The sequence below is a fragment of the Ceratotherium simum genome, chromosome 21 (assembly GCF_057802395.1).
Source record: "Ceratotherium simum simum isolate JZ-2026a chromosome 21, ASM5780239v1, whole genome shotgun sequence".
NCBI lineage: Eukaryota > Metazoa > Chordata > Mammalia > Perissodactyla > Rhinocerotidae > Ceratotherium > Ceratotherium simum.
In genome coordinates, this window is record NC_141920.1 from 27,712,701 (window position 1) to 27,736,946 (window position 24,246).

The window sequence follows — 24,246 nt, forward strand, 5'->3', positions numbered from 1 at the left end:
TAGCCGCTGCATGCAGGACGCGGCCTCAGCATGGCCGGAGAAGCTGCGCATCAGTGCGCGCCCGGGATCCGAACCCCGGCCGCCAGCAGCGGAGCGCGCGCACTTAACCACTAAGCCACGGGGCTGGCCCGTGAAATTTTCTTTTTGTTTGTTTACTTGTTTTTTGTCTCTTCTACTAGACTATAAGCCCCATGATTATAAGGACTTTGGATTATTCATCATTATATCTCTAGTGCCTAGAACTGTTTCTTACAGGTAGTAAACATTCAGTGAATGATTTTGGAATGAATGATTGAACAAATGAACAAACCTAAGATGTTGTTTTCATTTCACACGTGAGAAAACTGAGGCCTGGAGAAGAGAGGGTATAAGAATTGAGAGTGTTCTTTCAACTTTCCTTTTGCATGCTCACTACCTGCCAAGCACTATACTCAGTGATTCACATGCATTATTTTTGTCGCTTATCTTTAATTGTTATAATGAGTTGTTTGGAACATCATTTTTTGTACACCATTGTAACATTGGAAAGAAAACTGGACCAACTCTTATTTTTTATTGAAATCTCACTGTTTTACAAAGAGTTGGAAACAACTTAGGAAAATTCATATAACCAAAAGGATAAAATATTTAGGAGAGTCAGGTGAAAGGAAAGTCTGGGTGAGAAGACAAGAGCTAGAACTAAGATTGGTTCACAGAAATGGGTACCGCACAAGTGCCTTTGAACTGAGCAAAGTTTTTCTACTATTCGTTATGATTGATAACTAAATTGTGCCCAGATGCTTTAAAATGATGGTTTTTAAAAAATCCAGTCAGACACATGACCTTGGGATTGTCCCAGACTGCATATGATAGTCCAGGATTTGCTGGCTCCCTCCCTGCCTCATCAGCTGGGCCCCTGGACTGAGGCAGCATGATCTCTTCCTCCTCGTTTACCAAAAGGACCAGTCCAGCGGGGAGGAGCCTGGCCCTCTCCCCAACCCTCTCTGGACTTGGCCAACTTTGTTTCAAAGAGAGCCTTTTTCCCAGAAGGTTTATTAATTGAGATATCACCATTGAAGACCCAGTTCTGCTCTCAAGACACTTCGAATTGCATTAGAGAGAAAAGACAATGCACGTGAAAAGAGATCTTGTGAAAGCCAACAACAAATGCTAAATGCCAAATAAGAGAAGCATTTCACAGAAGAGGTGAGATTTGTGCTGGGACTTACCATAGAGACAGGGAAAAGAGGGGCTGGTGCTCCCGGCAGTGAATCCATGTGAGCTAAGATGTGCAGGCTGGGATGGACTCTCAAGAAGAGACCATACGCAGTGGCAGTCCAGTTTGGAGTATGTGTGAAAGGGTCTCTCTTATTAGGTGACAAAGCCAGAAAGGTCAGCTGGAGCCAGATTTGTGGGAGCCTCAAGTGCCAGGGAGAGATTCTGAGGCCCTCCCTCTGCAGTCCTGGTATCCCAATAGATGAGTCATTGCCAGGCACGGATGCCCATTCTGGCTGCCTGTTGGTCCACTGATTCCCAGGTAGAAGTGACAGCATCTGAAATGGGAGCCAGGACCTTGAACTGACAGTGAGCAGAGGAGTAAGTGTGGGGCCCTTGTCAGTTTAGCCTTTGGCTGTCCCAGGTGCCTTCATTCATTTGGTGATTCAGCAGATGTTTATTGAGCACTAAGTATGAGCCAGGCCCTGTGCTAAGTGCTGAGGGTGCTATGATGAACAAGACAGTCAAGGACACTGCTCTCATAGAACTCTTATATTAGTGGGGGCGACAGCTAGCCTGAGAAACAAACAAATAAGATGATTTCAGGTAGAGAGTTAAATGCTGTAAAGAAAATGAAACTGAGTAATGGAGTATCTAGGAAAGCAACTTTATACAGGGAGGTCAAGGAACGCCTCTCTGAGGAGGTAACACTTGACCTGAGAGTAGATTAAGGAGAAAGAGCTAGCCTGGGAAGATTTGAAGCAAGACTTTGCAGACAGAAATGCAATGCAGGATTGAACTTGACTCGTCCAAGCTTTGGGCCCATGTAGATACTCAGCTCTGACACTGGTGGGCCCAGTCTGGGCCTTTGTTTCCCTTTGTGTTATAGATGAAGATGATCTTTCACACCTCCCTCACAGAGATCCAAAGGAAATGATGGTGACTACGATTTATTGAGCGCCCATCCCATGTCAGGCACACTACATGCATTTTCTCATGTAATTCTCATTACATGAGAATTACCTGTGTAGTAAGTGGTCTGTTGGCCCCAGTTTCTTTTCTCCTGAGAAAACTGAGGTTTGGAGAGATGAAGTTCCATGTCCAGCTTCCTGCCGCTTGTACACGGTGAAACCTGGATTCAGATTCAGATTGGTCTGGCTGCAGAGCCAGGCTTCTTTCCACTGCTCCACCCTCAGAATAAATGAAGCATTGTTAGTTCAGTACGTGCAGAAAGCTGCTTAGCAAAAGAAGCTAAGCATCTTTTAAAGAAGGGAAGCATCTTGGAATGAGGGCCTTAGACACCTGCTGTCCTCCCAGCTGAGAGGACTCTTGTTGCTCCTCTGCAGGAGGATGCCCCAGAGCCTGGGGTTACTGTTGGCCTTTGCCAGAGGCATGTTCAGACTTAGCCAGTTGAGTATCCCCCAGTTTCCTGCTTTTACCATCTCAGCTGCTGGTCAGGAGGTTTGGGAAGGTGACATCATCTAGCTGAATCAGCTGCTGGTTCTAGACACATTAACGGGAACTGAAAGTCATTGCCCCTTCCTTCCCACTCTGCAAGTCTTTTCAGAATGAGGCTGGGGTATGGGTATTCCACCCGTCCACGGGCTCTTGGCTGAAACAGTGCTCCCCACTTTTAAAAAGCTGGAAGGTGCATTTTCTTGGAGAAAGCTATCCTCAAAGCTTCTCAAGCTAAGGGAACAGAGTGCCCTTGCAGGATAGGAGGATTCACAGGACGGCCCCTATCCCTCTCTTCCACCCTCTTTTAGCCCTGTGACCTCAGCAAGAACTCCTGACCTTTCCGATCTCCTTTGCCCAAATCGAAGGCTCAGGCCCAGCCCTGTAGGATGGGCAAACAAAGTCTTATTTGTGGACTTTGACCTTAAGGCATTTGGAGTCCGCTCCAGGGGACAAAAAGACAGCTTAGATTTAAGAGCAGAGCAGCCACCACACTATGATCTATTGCATATCCCCCCTTGACCAAGGACTAAAAAGGAAAAAAAATAAGTGAAATACATTAAAAAAAGAAAGTAATAAAAAGATGGCTGAGTGCCAGGTGAGTAGGACCACAGACAGCTTCCTTGCTCTGTGACTTTGCCTCTCTCAGCTTCACTGTTTTCACATGTAAAATGGATGTCACCAGGGTATGTGGCTCCGTGGCTCATTTGAATATTATATAACACATGTAGAGCATTCAGCAGTGCACTCAGCACCCAGGGAGTGTGCAGTGAATGGTAGCCCTGTAGATAGGTTCTTAAAAGAGAGACAAGCCATTGGGTAAGGTCAGGGAAGGCTTCCTGGAAAAGGTGGGCTTGGAACTGGACTTCGGAGCTTCGGAGCCTAGATAGGCTGTGGATGGATGCTGGCTGGAAGTAGCCTATTCAAGTGGGAAGAGGACAGACTTTGGATGCTGACAGTCTGCTGTACAATCTTTGACAGGTGACTTTACCTCTTGGAGCCTCAGTTTTCTTCTCTAAAACGTGGCTACTGCTAGAACCCAGCTCACAGGACTGTTGAAGGGGTTAATGAGTTGCTATATGGATAATGGAAACCGCTGTGTAGAATCCCCAGCATCTGCTGTTGCTGTTTCTCATTTGGCAGGGGAACTAGCCTGGTTAAAGGCTAGAAGTGGGATGTGTGCGGGCACAGCTATTGCTCATTCCCCCTTTCACCTGGACAACTCTCCCACCTGTCTCCCTGGTTCTGCCTTTGCCCTCGTCTAATCTGATACCCACATAGCAACCAGTGATCCTTCTATAATAGAAGTCAGATTCTGTCATTCTTCAGTTCAAAACCCTCCAATGATTCTTCATTCGAGAGACTAAAAGCCAAAGTGTATACAGTGCAGGAACAAATGGAGGACAGTCCCCAAGAAATAAGTGCCCTAGGTTCATTTCTTCTCAGAAGCAGCCCTCTTCAGCTCCCGTGTCACTGCGTATGTGCATGTGTGCAGGCACACATGTGATGACACAGTGATGATGCTATGCACCTAGGACATTTCGTAATAGGGAAGGACATTGACCACTGCCTTGGGGTTGCCAAAGTTCATCAAGGCTGAGAAAGCTAAGGGCACTCAGGCAGGCCTTCCTCCCCTCTGAATCTGAGTCATTTCCTGAGAGATGTTGGTCATTCATCCATTTGTTCATTAACAAATGTTTACTGAGTGCCTGCCATGTGTTAGGCACTGAGCTATAGGTTGGGCATACAGTGAACAAACCAAAGTCCCTGTTTTCACTTTAGGAGCAAGGGCGGGAGCAAGAGACCAGTAAGAAGCTGGGCGGGTGATGATGGTGGTTTGTATGAGGGTGGAGACGCGGTGGAAGTGGTGAGCAGTGGTCAGAGCTTCAATATAATTTGAAGGTTGGGCCAACTGAATTTGCTGATGATTGGATAAGGGGTGTGAGAGAGAGAGAAGAGTCCAGGTTTTTGGCCTGAGCAACTGGAAGGCACTTGCATTTAATGAGAAGAGCAAGAAGTCGTGGCCAGTAGTGGTTTCCTGCAAGGGCTGTGGAGTCCTACTGCCTGCATTCAAGTCCTCTTTTGCTTGGGCAAGTGTTTAACTTTACCAGGCCTCAGTTTCCTCAAATGTAAACCTACTGCCTAGGCCATAGGGTGCTATGAAAACTATTTAGGGGTAATTTGTGTGAAGGGTTTAGGACAGTTCCTGGCATATAGTAAGGCCTCAGTAAGAGTTAGCTCTGATCATTATTATTGTGGAAGGCAGGGAATCCCGTGACCAAGCAGGCAGCAGGTCCCACCCCACCTCCACCACCCCCTCAAGGAGCCCACCCTCCAAGAGGCAGCTCAGACACCATCTGTCTAGCAGAGAAAAGCCACAGGGAGACAGCTTTTGGGGGGGCATTAGTTAGATGAGCCCTTCCCAGGAAACCTAATCTCATTCTCAGCAGGTGCTAATCCCAGCAGCCTCCCTTGGTATCTGAGCCCAGCCCACCCAGTTCCTTCCCCACCCCCACCATGAGTCCCAGACCCTCTTCCCCTTCTCACCAGCTCCAAGCTGCTCCCAGCACACTTCCTTACCAGATGGAGGGGCTCCTACAGGAGGAGGCCACCATCCGTCTGACTGGGCCCAGTTCCTTACATGTATCAGGTCACCAAGGGCTTCAGGTGCCACCTGTCCAGAGGCTCCCCCACCTCCCCCCCAGGTGCCAGTTCCTGGGTGTGGTGCTTGATCCAGGCAGATCCAGGCTGGAGCCAGCTGGAGCCAGGGACTCCCACTGTGCTCCAGCTGCTGCCTGCCCTCCCACCCACAGGCCAAGAAACAGGCTTAACCCTTTGGACACCACACATGTAATCAGAGTTAGTGGTTGCAATTGTGGCTCTGAGGATTGTACTGTTCCAGCATCCTTTTTTTTTTTAAGAAATGTATCATAAAAACAGCAGAGAATATCTAATGCGTATGTTAAATTTCAAGAATAGGAAAATGATCACCTATAAACTTATCACCCAGTTTAAGAAATCAAACATGTATTAAACCTTAGAGCTGCCTGTGTGCCCCTCTCCAATCACAGCCACCCCCACCCATTCTCCTGAGATTTGTGTTTATCATTCCCTTGCCTTTTTAAAAAAATAGCTGTACTACATATATAGAGTATTCTTCTACGTGATTTTAAACTTCATTTAAATATCATACTGTGTGTATTCGCCTGCAGTTTGCTTTTTTCACTTACGTTGTGAGATCCATCAATGTTATGTGTACAGCTGTAGTTCGTTCATTTTCATATCCCTTTGTATGATTATGTTTCAAGTTATGTATCCATTCTACTTTCAGTGGTTGTTTGGGTTGTTCCTTTGTTTTTGCTGTTTCGAACAATGCGGTTTTGAACATTCTGCGTGTGTCTCCTGCGCATGCACATATTCAAGAATTTCTCTGGGGCAGTGGTTCCCAGATTTAGCTGCCAGAATCACTGGAGGGCTCCTTAAACAGATTGCTGGGCTCAACCCCCACCAGTGTTTGATTCTGTAGGTCTGGGTTGGGGCCCTGAGAATTTGCATTTCTAACAAGTTCCTGGGTAATGCTGCTGCTGCAGGTCCTGGGATCACTCTTTGAGAATCATTGCTGTAGGGTTTATACCTAGGAGTGGAATTCCTTGATGGAACATAATGCCTGATTGTTTTCCTATGTGTTTGTAAGAATTTATGCTGCCACCAGCGGCATGTGAGTTTCCATTGCTTTACATCTTTGTTAATACTTGATACGGTCAGACTTTAAAATTTTTATAGAGCTGGTGGATGTGAAGTGGTATCTTGTGGTTTTAATTTGCATTTCTCAGATTACAATTAGGGTTGAGAATCTTTCCTCACATCTATTGACCATTCATATTTCCTCTTTTGTAAAATACCTGTTCAAGTCTTTGCTCTGTTTTCTTTTGATTTGGCTTTTTCTTATGGATTTGTAGGAGTTCTTTATATATTCTGAATACTAATCTTTTGTCTACAGGTGTTACGAATATAGGCTCTCAGTTTGTAGTTTGTCTTTTCACTTTTTATGTATGTCTTTTGATGACTAGAATTTCTAAATTTTAATCTAGTTGAATATTTTCTTCTATCATTTACATCTTTTATGTTTTGTTGAAGAAATCCTTTCTCAACCTCTAGTCCTGAAGACATTTGTCTATATTTTCTTCTAAAATTAGGTTTTAAAGTTTTGCCTTTCACATTTGAGTCCTTAATAGAACTGGAATTGACTCTCGTGTCATCTTAGTATTTTAGTTGGTGGAATACCTTTATTTCAGTAGGTTTTAAATGTCTACAAATTTGAATTATTTGTAACTTGAGTTGTACCTAGAGCTTATTATATACACTGCATTAATATTTCATATTGAACAAAGGTGCCTTCTTTGGGAAAGAGTTTTGATCACCTTTAAAACCCTTTCAAGATTTTTGTTGGATTTTTCAAATTTTAGATATGATAATGGTATTGTGGCTATGTTTTTTTCTCCTCTTTAAGATTCCTTATTTTTTAGAAATACATACTGAACTATGTCTGGAATTTGCTACATGGGTGAGGGAGAGTGGTTGAGCAATAGATGAAATCAGATTGGTACTGAGTTGATAATTGTTGAAGCTGAGTGATGGGTACATGGTGGTTCATTTTATCATTGTCTACTTTTGTATGTTTAAATAGTCTCATAATAAAAAGTTAAAAATATCCAAGGACTATTTCCAGGGTGATTTATGAGGTAAAACATCTTTTCTTATATTTTATTAGCCATTTGTATTTCTTCCAGAGCCAGTTGGATCTTCAGCTACTTGCAGGATTCCCTGATAGAGTGTTCTTAGCATGCAGGCAAGAGATTAATTGTAAAGGAAAACAGGAGGAGTAGTGGTAGGGAGCTTAGGGGAAGACAGGTGAGAGGAGGGGGTTCTCACACCTAGTTGCCAGCCCTTCCCCTAGAGCCTGACTGCCCCCACTCCCTCCAGGACTAGGTTCCCTCCCTTCCCTTTTTTCTTCCAGGGCTATCAGGGATAATTTTTGTTTTAACTAGAACCTTCTTTCCCTATTATTCTACCTGGACAGTCTTAACCTAGAAGATAGAGGAACCTCATCATGGATCCTTGTCCTCTCCTAGCTTAACAGCAACCAGGGACAAAGGGTCAGAGATGGTGGCAACCCTAGTGCAGTTGGTCACACAGTAGTGGTGTTGTTTTGGTGTTACAGGATGCAAGTACCAGAGTTGTCATTTTTCTCTGATGGAGTAATAACTGGCCAAAGAGTCTGTCTCTGGGGAGTCCCAACTGCTTCTTGTGGGAAATTCTCTCTTTCTCTTTTGCCCCACCCCCTTTAATTTTTTATTTATTTTCTTGGAATAGGTAGTATATTGATGTGGTTCAAAATTCGAAAGGAAATGTCTCCCTCCCACCCCTGTCTCCTAACCATCCAGTTCCCTTCCTGGGAGAATAAACTCTATAGACACAAGCAAACACATATATGTTTCCCCTGATTTTTGCACAAATGGTTGTGTGCTGTACATGGTTTGCTGCCTTGATTTTCTCACTTAATAGTGGCTCTTAGAGATCATTCCATATCAGTCCATCAAGAGCTTTCTCATTCTTTCTAATAACGGCATAGTATTCCTTATCTGGTACTGTCCTCTACTTTATTTAACCAGTTCCCATTGGTAGACACTTTTTTGCAGTCTTTTGCAGTTATAATAGTGATACTCAGTGAACAGCCCTGTATTTGTCATTTGTCCCATGTGTGAATGCAGGGTATCTATGGGAGCTAAATCCCTAGAAGTGGAATTGCAGGGTGAGAGGGTGTATGCACTTGTGATTTTGATAGATATTGCCTACCTGGGCTGTAGCAGTGGTGCCAGTTTACAGGAGTATCTTCTCTCTGCACACCCCTTCTACTGGGGCAGGGTTTGATTCAGCACATTTATTGAGTGCCTGCCAGTGCCAGGCCATGGATACAAAGATAACACTTTCATGTATCAAGTGAAATTGTTACCGTGTGCCAAGCACAGGCATATTATCTGGTAATACGCATAGCTACCCAACAAGGAAGGTTTTTAGATGAGAAAACTAAAGCTCAGAAATGTTAAAGAGTGTGCCATGGTCACTGACCCAAGCTAGTAAGTGGTAGAGCTGAGATTTAAACCCAGGTTTGAATCTTCTAGTGCCTGTGCTTTTAAAGAACGCCCTTGACTGCCTCTGAGGAGGAATAACATATGGTCCTGGAGTCTAACACAGATGAGGAATCAAGCTCAGAGAGAGGAACTGGCCAAAAGAATACACAGCCAGGAAGCTGTGGAGCCCCCCGGGGGAACCCACATATGTCTGGTCTGAGGCCTATGGTCTGTACGGAGCTGCCTGCCATCCTTCCATGGAAAGAATTTCCAAATCTAATAGGATTCCATCAAGAGAACTTTCTCCATCCAGAGCTCCAGTTGCTATAGAGAGCCATGTCACTGGTTCTTGGTGTGCATCTGTTGGCCATCAGAGGGGCTCGTAGACATAACCCATCTATGATTAATATACTAGTGACAATATAGTTGCTGCCATTCATTGAGTACCTACCAGGTGCAAGATGCTGTAAGGTGTACTGTGTTGTGTTTTTAACCCTCACAATAGTCTTGCTTGGGAAACATATTATTGTCCCCATTGTCCAGATGAGAAAACTGAGAGTAAAACAACTTAAATAATAGCCCCAAGTCAAGTGCTAATAAGGACAGAATTCAAATCCAATCTCTTAGACTCAGAAGCCCTCACTCACTCACTCTGGTGTCTGTGGGTTTCCCTTGGCTCTCTCTACTTCTACTTTTCTCTATTATTTGGTGCCCTCTACAGAGGCTGAGTCTGGCTTCTCCAACTCAGTGTCTGCTGTAGAGGGGAGGGCTTATAGCTTCCATCCCCCACCACCACACACACTGCTTAACACGGGGTAGCCAAAGAGTGGGCTGCCACGTGTCGCCTGGAGATTGGTGGGCAATCGTTGGCGATGGCCCCCACTGATACTACTTCAGAAAGGACCCATCTCCCAATCGTTTAACAGGTGCTCTTTGTACACCTGTCATGTGCTTGCTGCTCCAAGGGAGGAACAGAAGGATAAAGTACAGGCCTAGCTCTCAACAACTTAGATCATGAGACTGCAGGTACCAAAGTAAATGGAAAAGACTACGGGGGTTAGAGGAGTTCAGAGGAGAGAGGAAGCATAACATAATTACAATAGTCGCAAACATTTATTGAGCACTATGGGGTAGGTCTTATGCCCATTTTATAGATGTGGGTCCTGAGACTCAAGAGTTTAGGTGATCAGCCCAGGGTTACACAGCAAATAAGTCTCAGAGTTAGGACTCTGAACCCCTCCACAGCCTCTCGGGGAGAGCACTGTAGACTCTGTGCTTGGTGGCTTGGAGGCTCCAGGTAAAGGGAGTCTGGAAGGATGGACCAGATATGGACAAGAAGGGAGAGGCCAAAATGTTGTAGGACGAAAGGCTGAGAAGTGAAGCTGTAATATCCTTAAGATGTGGGGAAACCTTTAGATTGTGGGGAAACCCAGGCTTGGATCACATAGTAATGGCACGGGATCATTAACTAAGGTTTGTCTGGTGCTTTTTTGTGTCCATACATTATGTCATTGAGCCTCTGGCCATGCTGGGAGGTAGAGGAGGTCTTCCTCTTACCATGGAGGGAACTGAGGTCTTCTAACTTTAAATCCCAAGTCCTTTCTGCTATCCATGCTGCCTCCACATTTCTATAGTGGGAGAACACAGGCTCTGCAATCAGACAGACCTGGGTTTGAACCCCACCTCCTCCATTTTGTGTCTCTAGAATCTTAGGGTTGCAAGCTGGGGCAATTCCAGGGTAAAGAACAGGCCCTTTGGGAGGCAGGCGTATGCTAAGGAGTGAACGACATAAGGGAGGCATAATAACACCAGAGTTCCTACAGTGCTTTTTTTCAATGCACTTTCAAGTCTTTGATTTACATATGAAGAAAGTGGAGTGCCCCCAGAGGTGAAGTGACTTGCCCAAGATCACACCGTGAGTTAATAAATGGCAACGCTGGGATTAGAACTTGGGTCTCTTGTCTCTTAAGAGCGCTTACTTTTTCCTTACACAACACTACTCACCTGAGGGAGTACAGGAGCAAGGCCTAGGGACAGGATCATAGCTCCTTTGGAGCTGGAGAGGGGGCCTTAGAGATCATCTGGTCCATCCTCCACACTTGACAGATGAGAAAAGGAAGGCCCAGGGTGCGTAACTGACATGTCCATAGCCGGATAGAGCCACCACAGAGCAGGAGCAAACCCACGTGTCCTGACTCTGAAGTCCCAGGTCCTTCTCACACTACCACGCAAAACTTCCAAATTGCCTTTTTTCTCTGTAAATCTAAAGCCTCACTCCAAATGCCAGCAGTTTACAATTAGAAGAACTGTTGAGTTTGGGGAGTTCTTTTTCCAAATAGAGTCTCGTTTTCTCTCTCTCAATTCTTACTGAGATAATATACTAGAAAAGGAAAAAAAAAAAAAAAACTTCAGTCGAAGTACTTGATAGAAAAAAAGATAAAAACTTGATAGAGTCTCTCAAATCTATGGAGGTCCTCAAAGCCAGGAAATAATTTAGAGGCCAGCCCCGTTGCCTATCCCAGCCAGCTCACCACTTGTCCTTCTCTACTCACAACAGGTCTTCGGAAGGCCCAGCCTTCCCTTGGCAGCTGCATCTGGTGAACACCAACGGAAATCCCTGGTATTTTTCTTTGCATGCAACCAACCATGGAGATGTAGGTCAGGCATTGCTGGCCTGGCAGTTAGAACAGCTCAGCTTTACCCCCTGCACCTGCAGCCATGTTTGCTAAGCCCCACGGGGATGGGAAAAGGATGTGCCCCTCCAAAAAGGGATCAAATCCTCAAGGCCCCTTGTGGGTGGAGCTGGCTAGGGCTTAGGAGGGTGCTAGAAAAGACCATCTGGAATGTGGGAACTAGGAGAGTGACTCTGTCTCTTTCCGCCTTAATGTCTGCTGTGACTACTAGCAGGGTTGGCAGTGTCTCTGCTGAGCTCAGCTTAGAGTCGTCATCACTGACAGAAGGGACTGGGAAGGTCTCATCCTCCCCCTGGGCTCAGCTGGGCCCTCAGGCCTGCACCTGAACCCCCACGCCTGTCTAGTGTTTACGGGATTGAAGCTGCCACGCTTTGGGACCTAGCCTGTTTTCATTTTTGCTCTCAGCTGTCTGGTCTCCATGGACCTCACCTACAGGTTTGTGCGTGCCAGTCCTCCACCATGCAGCCCCCTGAGGCTCCTCCAGCCCGGCACACTCCTCTTTGGCCTTTGTTCTCTTCAGCAGAGCTGCCAGTTCTGAGCCTGACCCAGGGGAGAGCTTCCCTGGCCCCTCAGAAAGGCTCTGTTGGTCCAACCTAGCTCCCCCTTCCCAAGATTCAGTCTCTGTCTGCACTCAGTGGGGCAGGGCTGTGGTTCCAAGGCACTCAGGGGGCACCTGTGTGGCCGCTCTGGACCGGCCTCCAATTGGCTGGCTGATTCTGTCCTGAGCTTTCTCCTACCCTGGGCCTCATGTGTCTCCTTTGTAAAGGTGTGGGACCAAGATTGGTACACATACCATTGATCTTCAAGATAACTTATAGGTGATATGCAAATGAACATTTTAAAGATTTTATTTATTCAGTTTTTTCCCCCCAAAGCCCCAGTAGATAGTTGTACGTCATAGGTTCACATCCTTCTAGTTGCTGTACGTGGGACTCGGCCTCGCGTTGGACGTTGGACGGAGAAGTGGTGCCTCGGGGCGCTCCCGGGATCCGAACCCGGGCCGCCAGCATCAGAGCGCGTGCACTTAACCGCTAAGCCACGGGGCCGGCCCGCAAATGAACATTTTAAAAAAAATTTTAATAGTGTTTTTATTTTATCTGTGGCAAATAATACTGGCTTTCTATTTATAGTAGTAATAATATAAGTTGCCTTTTTGTTTCATTTATTCATTTAGCAAATACTTATTGAGTATCTACCCTGTGCCAAGCACCATTCTAGCTACTGGGGATATCTGCCTTAGTGGGGTTTACATTCTAAAAAGACAGAGAGTGATGGTGGGGGTGGCTAGGCAGCTTTTGGTATTTGTTTGTTTTTTTAATAAAGAGTGATTGAGGAAGGCTTCTCTGAGGCATGTGAGCAGAGATATGCATGACCTGAGGGAGTAAACCATGTAACAATCTGTGGTAAGAACATTCCAGACAGAGGGAGCAAGTACAGTGGCCCCAAGGTAAGAAGGATGTGCTTGGTGTGTTTGAGGAAGAGCAGAGGAGATGAGTGTGGCTGGAACAGAGTGAGCAAGTGGTAGAAGGTGAAGGTTTGTGTGAGCCATGGTGAGACACTGGCTCGTCCTCTAGGTGAGATGGGAAGGCAGTGGAGTGTTTTGAACAGACAGGATCTGACTGCTTTTAGAAGGACCCTTTTGGCTGCTGTGTGGTGAGGGACCATATGGGGAGGTAAGAAGCTGGGAGACCAGTAAGAAGATTGTTACAATAGAGGCAGAAAATGATGTTGGCTTGAACAAATGGTGGCAGTGGAGGTGGTAGGAAGCAGTGGGATTCTGGATAAATTTTGAATATAGATCCAAAGGAATTTGCTGACAGATCAGAGCTAGAGAGGACTTACGGATGACTCAGGGTGTTCAGGCTTCAGCATGGAAGGATGAAGCTACTACCATTTACTAAAAAGGGGGAAGATGCAGGAAGAACAGGTTTTTGGGGGGAAATTAAGAATTTTCGGGGCTGGCCCCGTGGCTCAGCGGTTAGGTGCGCGCGCTCTGCTGCTGGCGGCCCGGGTTCGGATCCCGGGCGCACACTAACGCACCGCTTCTCTGGCCATGCTGAGGCCACGTCCCACATACAGCAACTAGAAGGATGTGCAACTGTGACATAACAACTATCTTCTGGGGCTTTGGGGGAAAAATAAATAAATTAAAAAAAAAAAAAAGAATTTTCAATACGTTTAAAAGCGAGTCAATTGATAGAAAAATGTTAATAATAACGATTATACCTGGATAAGGCCCGAACAGTGATATCTGCAGTTGTGGGAAGAGTGGACCGGGTGTGGCTGTGCTTCCTTCCAGCTCTGAAATTCCGCTTTGGTGATTTCAGACCTCACGTCTCCCATTCATGAAGAATGGGAACTTGAGACTCTGCCTAGAATGTAATAGAGCCAGAAGGAATGACACGAGAGGAATCCCATGGACCAGGCTTACCTCTTGTTAGTTTGGAAGGACTTGAGAAGTCCTTGCGCACAGTCCTGGCCTCCTGGCACTGCCTCACTCACTCACTGAGCACCGTCTGCCTAGTAGGTCCCGGACACAGCCTGGCTCCGATGCCCCTTCCCTCCTGATATAGATGGAGCTACCCCCACCCCCACCCGGGCCTAGCTACTCCACGGCCCTGCACGTGCCTGGTGGTCTCCAGTCATGCATCTGCTGAAAGTCGGCAGCCACAGCCTTCCCTTTGTCTCTGTCCAGCTCCAGCCTTCCTCCTCTTATTGCCATTCACCACTCAGGGGCTGGAGAGCAAATGGCTTTACTTCCATGAGAGTAGAAACGGTTTTGTCTCTTTCTTCATCCCATAGGGTTCCCATAGTTATCAAGCTGGAAAAAAATCCTCCAAGGCCTCTTCCCCTGGCTTTTGTAGATGAGAAACAGAAGGCCAGAGAGGCAAGCAACTCCCACAGTTGACATCCAATCCATTAGCAAATCCTTTCAGCTCTACTTTTAAAAATAAATTCTGAATCTGACTGCTTCTCACCAGCTTCCCTGGCACCATCCTGGCTAAGCCACCATCATATTTCTCCTGCGTGACGGCATTAGCTCCTCACCAGATCTCCTGCTTCCACTCTTGCACCTGGAGGTCTCCATCCAGCAGCCAGAGGGACCCTGTTAAAACCAAAGTCAGATCATGTCCCTCTCCTGCTCAGAACTCTACAGTGTTCTATGTCACTCAAAGGACAAACCCAAGTCCTTAAATGGCTTTCAAGGCCCTGCACAGTCTGGCCCTTGGCTACTGTCAGACCCCATTGCTACCATTCTCTCCTCATTCACATGGCTTCAGCCACACTGGTGTCCTTCCTGTTCCTGGAGCACCCTAAGTATGTTCCTGCCTCAGAGCCTTTGCACTTCCTGTTCCATCTGCCTTTCCTCAGAACCTTGTGATGCCTGTTCCCTCACTTCTTTCAGGGCTCTGATCAAATGTCACCTCCTTAAGAAGCTTTCCCTGACCACAGGTTCTAATCTTTCCCTCTTGCATGTTTCTCTCTAACTCTTTTCTCTCATTTATTTTTCTTTTTAGCACTTACCACCATCTGTGGCATTTATTTATTGCCTATCTCTTCCCATTCAATTGTAAACTCATGCAGGTAGGAATTTTCATCTGATTTAGTCACGGCTTTATCCCAAGCACTTAGCATAGTGCCTGGCATTTAGTGGGCACTTAATAAAGATTTAAGGAATGAATGAGTGTCCAGAGCTAAGCAGGGCAGCTTGTCTGGTCCTTCCTGCAACCCCACAGGTCAGGCCCACAAAGGGGTCACAGTCTGTCTTAGAAAACTCAGCTAACAGCTCCACCGAAGCTACTTGTCATCACTTTTGTTTCCAAGACAATGACCAGATACAGGGAGGGACTGTGTCTGCAAGGACTGGCCTTGCAAGGGCTGTGTTGGGCGTAGGGAGGAAGCACAGAGCAGCCGTCAGCACACCTCTTCCTTTCCCACCCCCAAGGTACCCAGGGAACCAGGGGGCATGCCTCTTCCCTGCCTTCAAAGTCATTTCTGACTTCCAGGGCCCAAGAATAGCAGATCCTCAGTAAATAGTGGGCGGGTGGGTGGTGCAAAGTGGGAAGGAAGGGTTTGGTAACATCCCTCTGCGTCTGTCCCGTTGCACTGGCAAATGCAACGTGCGGTGGAGTCACACACCCTCGCTTGGTCAGTGGTGATCTCAGGCAAAGTCTCATCGCCTTTCTGAGTCTTAGTTTCCTCATTGGTAGAATGGGGACAACACCTACTTGCAAGATTTTGAGAATGCAAGCAGGGGCTCAGTAAACATTAGCTGTTATTTTTTTGTTTGTAGCTACAAATAATGAGATACACCATGAGAAGCACAAATAGGGCCACTCATTTTTAGCTATAAAAAATAATAACAGCTAACATTTCTTGAGCACTTTCCATGGATCATTTAATTCTTGCTGCCAAGCCTGTGATAGAAATAGTGTTCTCACTTTACAGACAGGACTCCGGGCTTGGAGAAGTAAAGGGTCTTGCCCCAGGTCCCACAAGTAGACAGTCATAGAGCTGGGTCAGAACCCACACTGCCGGACTCTGGGGTCAGGAGGCCTTGCAGGGGAGTCCCTTCACCTCTTGTGGGTCTCAGTTTCCCATCTGTTCAGGGAGAGGGGTTGAACTGCTCTGTGAACCACAGATCATGACACATGATTTCTGGGTGGTCCGCATGCCACATCAGGTGGGACAGTGAGTTGCTTTTGGGGCTCCTTGTGCTGATGGTGGTGGTGGTCTTCTGCAGTTCATTGGTGCTCTGGGTGTTGACTGTGAACAGCAAACCTCCAGGTGGCACCTCCTTGGGCATCATCAGCTACAGAGTCCTCCAGCTCTCCTGGCATCATCTCAGGCATCTTGCTATTCTGCACCTTGAGGGGGCTGGTGGACTGGGGTGGAGATGAACCAGGAGAAGAGTAGAAGGAACCGGAATGTAGGAAATGCAACCCCGTGGGAGCCTTCAGCTGAGTTTTTGGTTACAAGGGGTGTGTGTGAGAGCATTCACATGTACAGTGGGAGGGAAGGGTGTTGCAAGGATTTGCTCCTGTCCCCAAATCCTCCAGAGCTGTTGCCTTCTGTGGAATTCCAAACATTTCCGATCAGATAAAGGTGGCTGAAAATACCCGGGACTTGTCTGGACTAGTTGGAGGCGGTGCTGGGGTTGAGGAGGTTGAGGCCATAGGGGCAGAGCCCAGCAAGGTCTGGCCTCTCTGAGGAGCTTGCCCTGGGTCACAGATGTACCCATTGCCCTTTTCCCCCTGGAATCCTGCAGGTTTGAGGGCAAGGCTCAGCAGGTTTTGAGGTGGAGGAGGATCAGACCCTTTCGTGACAAGTCCTTCTACTCCAGAATGTCACCTCTCACCTTCCACACTAATTACTGGATCTTTTGGATACCCCTGAGAGAGAGAACCCAAGTTGTCACTCATTTGTCCATGTGCGAGTTACTTTCATCCTCCTCATGCTACAGCACTAGTAGGAGCCCTTTGAGATGATCCCCTTCATTTTACAGGTGGAGAAAGTCGCAGACTTTCCCAGCATCCCAGACAGGGGATTGGATTCACCCCAAGCAAGCCAGTGATAGAGCTGGGACTCAAAACCCACGTTTGCTGACTTCTCAGCCAGTGCTCTTTTCTTCACAGCGTGTAGCGTTGATCAGCACCAGACGAGGGAGTGGGGACACTTGGGGCAGAAAGGAGGAGGGAGTGGCTGCTTTGGACCATAGAGTACCTGGAGGCATAGACCCCAGAAGGAAGCAGAGTTTTAGGGAGGGGATTGGCCCCAGAGACCAAGCCCCTGTTCCTTGTAGGTTGCTACCCCAGTCCCTCCTGCCTGTTGCCTCAATACAGTGCAGAAGATGCTTTTTTCAAAACCTCCCCAGAAGCTTCTTGTCTCCCTTCCTAAGCCTGGGAGAACTTGGTGTCTGGAGAGTCCTGAGCACCCTGCCCAATCTCCTTGTGTCTTGGGGCCTCCTCCTAATTTTGCCAGGTGGTGAGGGTGGGGTTGAAGAGACAGGGAACTGGCCTTTCTTCTCTTCCCTTCTCACTGTCCATCAGTCAGCCATACTCATCACCACCTTCTCTGGGCCCAGCACGGGCTAGGCCTGGGGGATAGAGCTCATGGTCAACAATGAGCAGCTCAGCAAACTGACGAGAGAGCTGAAAGGAGACTTGGAGGCAGAGAGCAGGAGGCCTCCTTGAAGAAGTGGCCTACAGGTTAAGACCCAAGAGATAAGTAGGAGAGAGCTTGGCAGAGGAGCCAGCATGGGCAAAGGTCCTGAGGCTGAACAGAACATGGCATGTGAGGAATGAAGCAGCCTGGCCCTAGACAAAGCTGAGGAAAGCCTGCAGGGTCTTGCAGACTATAGAGACGGCTTTAAGACTCAAGCTGGGGGCCAGCCCCGTGGTGTAGCGGTTAAGTGCGCGCGCTCCACTGCTGGCGGCCCGGGTTTGGATCCCGGGCGCACGCGCCCACTTGTCAGGCCTTGCTGTGGCGGCATCCAACATAAAGTGGAGGAAGATGGGCACGGATGTTAGCTCAGGGCCAGTCTTCTTCAGCAAAAAGAGGAGGATTGGCATGGACGTTAGCTCAGGGCTGATCTTCCTCACAAAAAAAAAAAAAAAAAGACTCAAGCTGAGCCTTGGTCTAATGATAAGAACAGTAATAATAACTGACATTTACTCAAAGTCTGCTGTGCACCATGCACAGTTCTAAGAGCTTTACATGTATTACTATTGAATCCTCACAATGTTCTTGTGAAATAAGTACATTTTTAATCCCCATTTTATAGATGAGGTCCAAAGCTGAACATCTTAGTCTAGTTGTAAGACTTATTGGGTACTTGCCTAGCCTTTGCTCTGGCAGCCCAGCTCAGTGGAGAAATAGAAGTTAATTTGTCACCAGCCTTGGCCTCATCCAGATAGCACCGCCATTTTACAAATGAGGAAACTGATACTCGGAGAGGAGCAGGACCTGGTCCAGGGCCCAGAACAAGGCCACCAAAGCTTCCTCTGCCAGCTCGTGTTGCCTTCTTGGGCAGCCCTTGGGACACAGTTGGACGAGAGCAGCAGAGGAGAGAGGACCAGAACTAAGGCCAGCCAGTGGGGGGAGGTAGAGGGAAAGAGGCAAAAGTTCTCCAATAGAGCTGTCCGAACATCAAATGCTCCACCTGGGAGGGAGGGAGCCCCTTATCACAAGTGTGTAAGTGGAGAATGCCCTGGAGATGACTGTCAACTCCACAGGTATGATGATCTGGAGTGAAACAGACCACTACGTGACCTGGGCACTTCTCCTTTCTGAGCCCCATCTGCAAATGAGGATGTTAGGATGAGCTTGAGCATCACATGAAGGTTGGATGAGTATGTTGTAAGGTCACTTTTGAGGCTCTGACTCTATTTCAAGGGTGAGCCTTGGTCCTTCTCATCCTGAACACTGGGAGAAGAATGAAAGGCTGTGGCTACTTGTAAAAGAATGGGGAGTCACCAGGGATGGGATGAGAGAGGGTTGAGATGAAGGGAGGCCTTGGGATTCCAGAGAATGAATGCATATGAGCCTGTAGCAGCTGCCCAGGAGCCATTAAGTGCTTGGGCTCTGGAACCAGACTGCCTGGATTCAAATCCCAACTCTGCCATTTATGAACTGTATGACCTTGGGAGGGTCACTTGACCTCTCTGTGCCTGTTTCCTCATCTGTAAGATGGAGAGTAATAATAGTACTTACTTTATGGGTTTATTGTGAGGATTAAGTGAATTCATATAAACGACGAAGCTCTTAGCACCATACCTGGTACACTGTAAGTGCTCCATAAATGTCAGCCATCACTCCCAGGCAAGGAGGTCATGAGCCCCTAAATGAGCATCTGTGCCCCCAGTAAATGCATTTCTGCATTCTCTCTCTCTGCCTCCAAGACTAGCTCCCTGGTTCTGAGCTGAGGAGGTGGAGAGCCCACGCTCGCACTGCTGGGCCCTATAGCTTTCTTGATTCCCCAGCGGAGGTATTATCTCCTCCCCGCACAACCACTTCCTTTTCTGAGAAATGAGCACATCTGTCAGGCTTAGCTTCTTAGAACTAATGGTGGGGGAGGAGGCGGGGGAGGAGAGGCTCCAACTAACAGGGGCAGAGTTGGAGAAAGATTAACACGAAGTTTGCTGTGAGGATGCCTCCAAATATTCCCTAAAGCCCAGATGGCTTGGGCCTCCCGTGACACTCTCTTCAGCCAGTAGCACCAAGGTCATTTTGCTTTACCAAGTGCTTTCATCCCCTGTCTCACCACCGCTGCCTTGTGAGGTCAAAGCAGGAGAAACTGAGGCTCAGAAATAGAGAGGCTTGCTGTGGCGCCCACAGCTGGGCTGGCTAGACGGAAGTGTTGGCCCCAGCACAGTCTGGCCACCCATCTCTTTGCCTCTGCCCCACTGAGCTGCCTCTCTAAGTTGCCCACATCCAGGTCCATGTTTCCCCTGCATAGAGAGAGGCTGCATTCCTCTCACATTGCTGAGACCAACAGCTCCCCCGGGAAAGCCAAGGGAAGTGGATTCCAACCACAAACCTCACTTCTTCCAAGTCTCCGCCTGCAACTCCCTGCCAGGAGAGTGATAAGGCCTCTCATTTCCCCACCCCCACTTCCTGCCATCTCCCTGGGATCTTCCTGCCATCTCCCAAGGCCTCATTTGTCTACTCAGCAGGCATTTATCAGCCTCTCCCTCAGGGAAACTGAGGCCGGGAGCAGAAAGTGACTCTGCAAGTGACTCACGGCCTGCCCATGCAAAGGGCTGTGATGAGGCCAGGGCAAAGTACAGTCCTGACGTCCCTGGCACTTTCCCTGGGCTGCTGGGAGCCCCTTCCTCTTCTCCACCTACCTCTTTCTCGAAATAACCAAGCAGGAAGGAAGCGGTGGGCCTGGGCCCTTCAGAGTCACCCTAGAGGAAGGAAGAGCCCGTCTGGCACAGGCGCTTGTTCCCCACTGAAGCCAGGACGGAAGGGTTTCACTTTCCCTCCTGATCTTCGTCACATCCTTTTCCTGTGGCACCCAGTTCCCCTCAGCTGGCTGGGGGCCAGAGCTCATTCATTCAGCTGGTGGCCTCAGGCTACCTTCCCCCTCCTAGAAGGACTCAGGACTAGAGCCCTGGCCAGAATATGAGATTTGCTGCTGCACATGCTGGGGCTTGAAACTGGCTTCCCCACTTACCCACTTTGGGCAGGTCTCTTGGTATCTCTGAGCTTCGATTTACCTGGCCTTAGAACAAGGACCTCCTTCAGTAACAGAAGTGCATGCACCTGGCCCACAATGGGGCCTCGAGAAGTATATTCCTTCTGAAAGTGAGCAGAGGTTAGGAACAAAGGCACTGGAGCCAGATTGTTGGTGCAGGCAATCCAGCCGGGTCACCAGCTCACTGTGTGACCTTGGGCAAGTCACAGATCTTCTGTGGGCCTCAGGTCCATCAGCTATATGATGGGTTAACAATAGTACCCACTGACCGACAGACTATGGAGACAGTTAAATGAACTAATCCATAAAGAGTGCCCTGCAGGGTAGGTGCTCAGGAAATAGCTGCTGCTGCTGCCACAGAGGAGGGTAGTTCTCTGTGGGTAGAGGTGCAGAGACTGAGATGGCACAATTGGACATCAGAACAAGCAAGAAGCGAAACTCAGACGAGTTCCCACCACTTCCTAGTTAGAGATTGTGGGTGACCCCTGAAGCTGCCATTTCCACATCTGTAGAACGAGGCTATTGATAAATGTTACGAGGATTAAATGAAAATAGTCATTCTCTTGTTCATCTAAAATAGATTCATTTAGGGGCTGGCCCAGTTGTGTAGTGGTTAAGTTCACGTGCTCTGCTTCGGAGGCCTGGGGTTCACAGGTTCAGATCCCAGGCGTGGACCTACACACCGCTTATCAAGCCATGCTGTGGTAGGCGTCTCATATATAAAGTAGAGGAAGATGGGCACAGATGTTAGCCCAGGGCCAATCTTCTTGAGCGAAAAAAAAAGAAGAAGAAGAAGAATGGCACCTGCTGTGTTCCAGGTACAGCAGCAGGTTCTGGACATACAAGTGACAAAACCACACACAGTCTAGTGGGGGAGACAGGACAAAGAGTAATCACTCAAATGCATGTGATTATGCACATGATCACGGACTATAGCCTAGTCAGGGTAACATGCCGTTTAGCTCAGTGCCTGGCACAGGTAAAACACTCAAATGTGGAGTAAAGGTCAGCTGCCATAATAACAGTTACGATTATTTTATTGTTATTTAACAAGTGAGGACACTATGGGCCAGGGAGGTGAAGGAGCCTGCTGAAAGTCACACCTCTAGGAAGAAGTGTGGACACGTGAGAGGTGAGAGGAGTAGGAGGGGAATCGGAGGACTGATCAGATTCAAGCAGGGACCGCACTTCAGCCCCTCGCAGGGTGGGCGGTCCGCTGGCACTTGGGCCGCTGCCCAAGGGGCATCGTTGTGCCAGCCTTTTCCTGACTTCTCCAGGGCTGTAGGTGGCTGCAGGGTGACCTGCACTGTTCAGTTGGCTGTCCCTGGGCAGAGACCTCGCTGAAGTCAGTCTGTGCCTGTCTGGATGGGCGCCTGGCTTCAGACCTGGGTCAGACTTGGTCCCTGCCTACACTGAGCCCCCAGACTGGTTGGGGAGACTGACACACATACAGAGGGCCTCAACCTAGCGACACCCTGCCTCTCCTTCCTGCCTCAGGACCTTTGCATTGTTGCTTTTGCTGGAACATGCTCTTTTTCACCCAAGATTTTTGATCCTCCCTTGGCCACCACTGCCTTGTCATTCAGGCCTCAGCTCAAACCTCACTTCTCCAGAGAGACCTTCACTGACCACTGCACCTCTGTCAATCTCCCAGGTGTTCTCTCTCGCTTCCACATGACTTCCTGTCTTCAAAACCCCATCATCTCTGAAATTGTCTTGTTTCTTATTATCCTCTCTGCTTCCCACTAGAACAGTGTCTCTCAACCTTTTTTTTTTCCCCTTATTACCACTCCCCCAAGGAGTCTTTTTAGACATTTTTGCCTTCCCCTGACATTTGAATAGCACAGCTGTACTGTGTCTCTCTTTATGGGCTGTGGCCCTGTGGAGAGCCACACACCACTGTCATATCCAGGAATTTTTTGTGTCGCCCCGTCGGAGGTGGTGGCAGCCCCACTGAGAATGCATGGACTAGAACATAAGCTCCATGAAAGCAGGGACCTTGTTTGTCTCTTCCCTGCTGTGTCTCCGGGACTGGGCTTGGGGCATGGCAGGCGCCCAATAAATATTTATGGTGTGAATGGAAGTTCAAAAACCCTGGGAGCACGAAGGAGACATTTGTCCCCGAGTTGGAGGAGGGACGAGTAGGGAAGGCGTCTTGGAAGACAGGACTCCAGAGTGGAGTCTTGTAAGCTGAGCAAGGGGTGGCTGACTGAGAAAGGGAGATGTGGGGAGGGTGACCAGTTGGGGGAGGACACGGTGTTGGCAAAGGCTCAGGGGCATGAAGCACTCTGGAGTATGTGGGGTGGGGCCACTCCATATGTGCGGCCAGGACTGTTGGAGGCAGGACCTTGAAAGTGGTCCCAGCCTGGGCTTCTCCTGGGTACCCTGGTTCTTGTCTCACTGCTCTGAAGGGCCCCGATGCCAAGTCAGGAGACCCTGATTCCTAGTTCAAGCTCTACCACAAACCAGCTGTGTGAAACTGTAGAATGGGCGGGTGGATTGGCCTTGCTGACTTGTGTGGTCTGCCTGGCTAGGAGTTCATGATTCTCCCATGGAGCTCATTAGCCACTGCCTATCCCCAGTGGCCCCGAAAACCTCCACATGGATCTCCATGGTTGTGGTCACAGCTAGAAAGGAAACTTCTCCCACTTTGCTCTAACCCAAGCTGAGGATGCAGACTGTCTCAGGCTTGGATCTCCTGAAAGCCTCTGTGACATCAGAGACCTGCCTACAACCCACCCTTACATCTCACCCCCTGCCCACCATGCTAAAACCAGTGGGAGCCACTGAAGAGTAGTGGGGTCTTATCTCTGCTTTTCCAGACCAGGGCTGCTCTGCAATCCTGTTTATTTATCCAGAGCAGCCGCCTGCTGAGAAAATGGCTGTGTTTGTTTCCAAGTGTGTCGTGTGAACCATGGGCTAAATATACCCACACCACTGCCTCCCCGGCACCCGCCCTGGAACAACATGCCCCATTTTGCTTGTGCTGTCTCTGCAAAAGCAATCCCCAGAATCCATGGCCCTTGGAAATCCTACTCCCCACTCCCCAGGAGGAGCTCCTGAAATGGAGATGAAGGTTATCCTGGCCAGGAATGCATGAGTGGGGGCTGGGCAGGTCAGAGCCTTGTTCTCTATGGCACCAGAATGAGAATGTTCCCTCCACCCTGGAATGACTGTTCCTGGACAGTGAGTGCTTTGTGTCCTTGCAAGGACCAAGCCTGTTTACTCCAACCCAGCCTCAGAGCTGAAAATTTCCTGTGGCTGCCAGCCGTCTACTTCAGGAAAGTTCCCATCAAGGGAGCCAGGCCTCTCCCACTTTGGCTGCAACCCCAGTGTCCCTGGTTTCTTGTGGGACATTCAGCCCCTTGGGATAACCAGGGCCTCCTGGCCGGGGCCTCACTTCTCCCATGCTCCCCACAGCCCCGGACTGTCCCCCCTCACAGATCAGTCTTTTTTGTGGCTCCATCTGGGCCTACTTCACTTGGGACGAGAAAAATTGAAACTCCTGTAAGAATTTTCTTGTCCGCCCACACCCCTGGAGGCTAGTCAGGATGAGGGAGGAGGGACAGGGAAG

The 24,246-nt window shown here is 48.4% G+C and overlaps 1 protein-coding gene across 7 annotated transcripts in view; it reads left to right on the forward strand.

Annotated features, from left to right (window-relative positions):
* Positions 1–24,246, forward strand: part of BCL2L1 (BCL2 like 1) — a 46,675-nt gene that overhangs the window by 18,305 nt on the left and 4,124 nt on the right. For 5 of the 7 annotated variants that reach the window (XM_087445445.1, XM_087445443.1, XM_087445446.1 and 2 more), the window contains exon 3: positions 11,338–11,400. The exons of the other annotated variants lie outside the window; for them this stretch is intronic. In XM_087445445.1, coding sequence (XP_087301571.1) covers positions 11,338–11,400 — 63 coding nt within the window. The remainder of the gene's footprint in view (positions 1–11,337; positions 11,401–24,246) is intronic. 7 annotated transcript variants of the gene reach the window in all.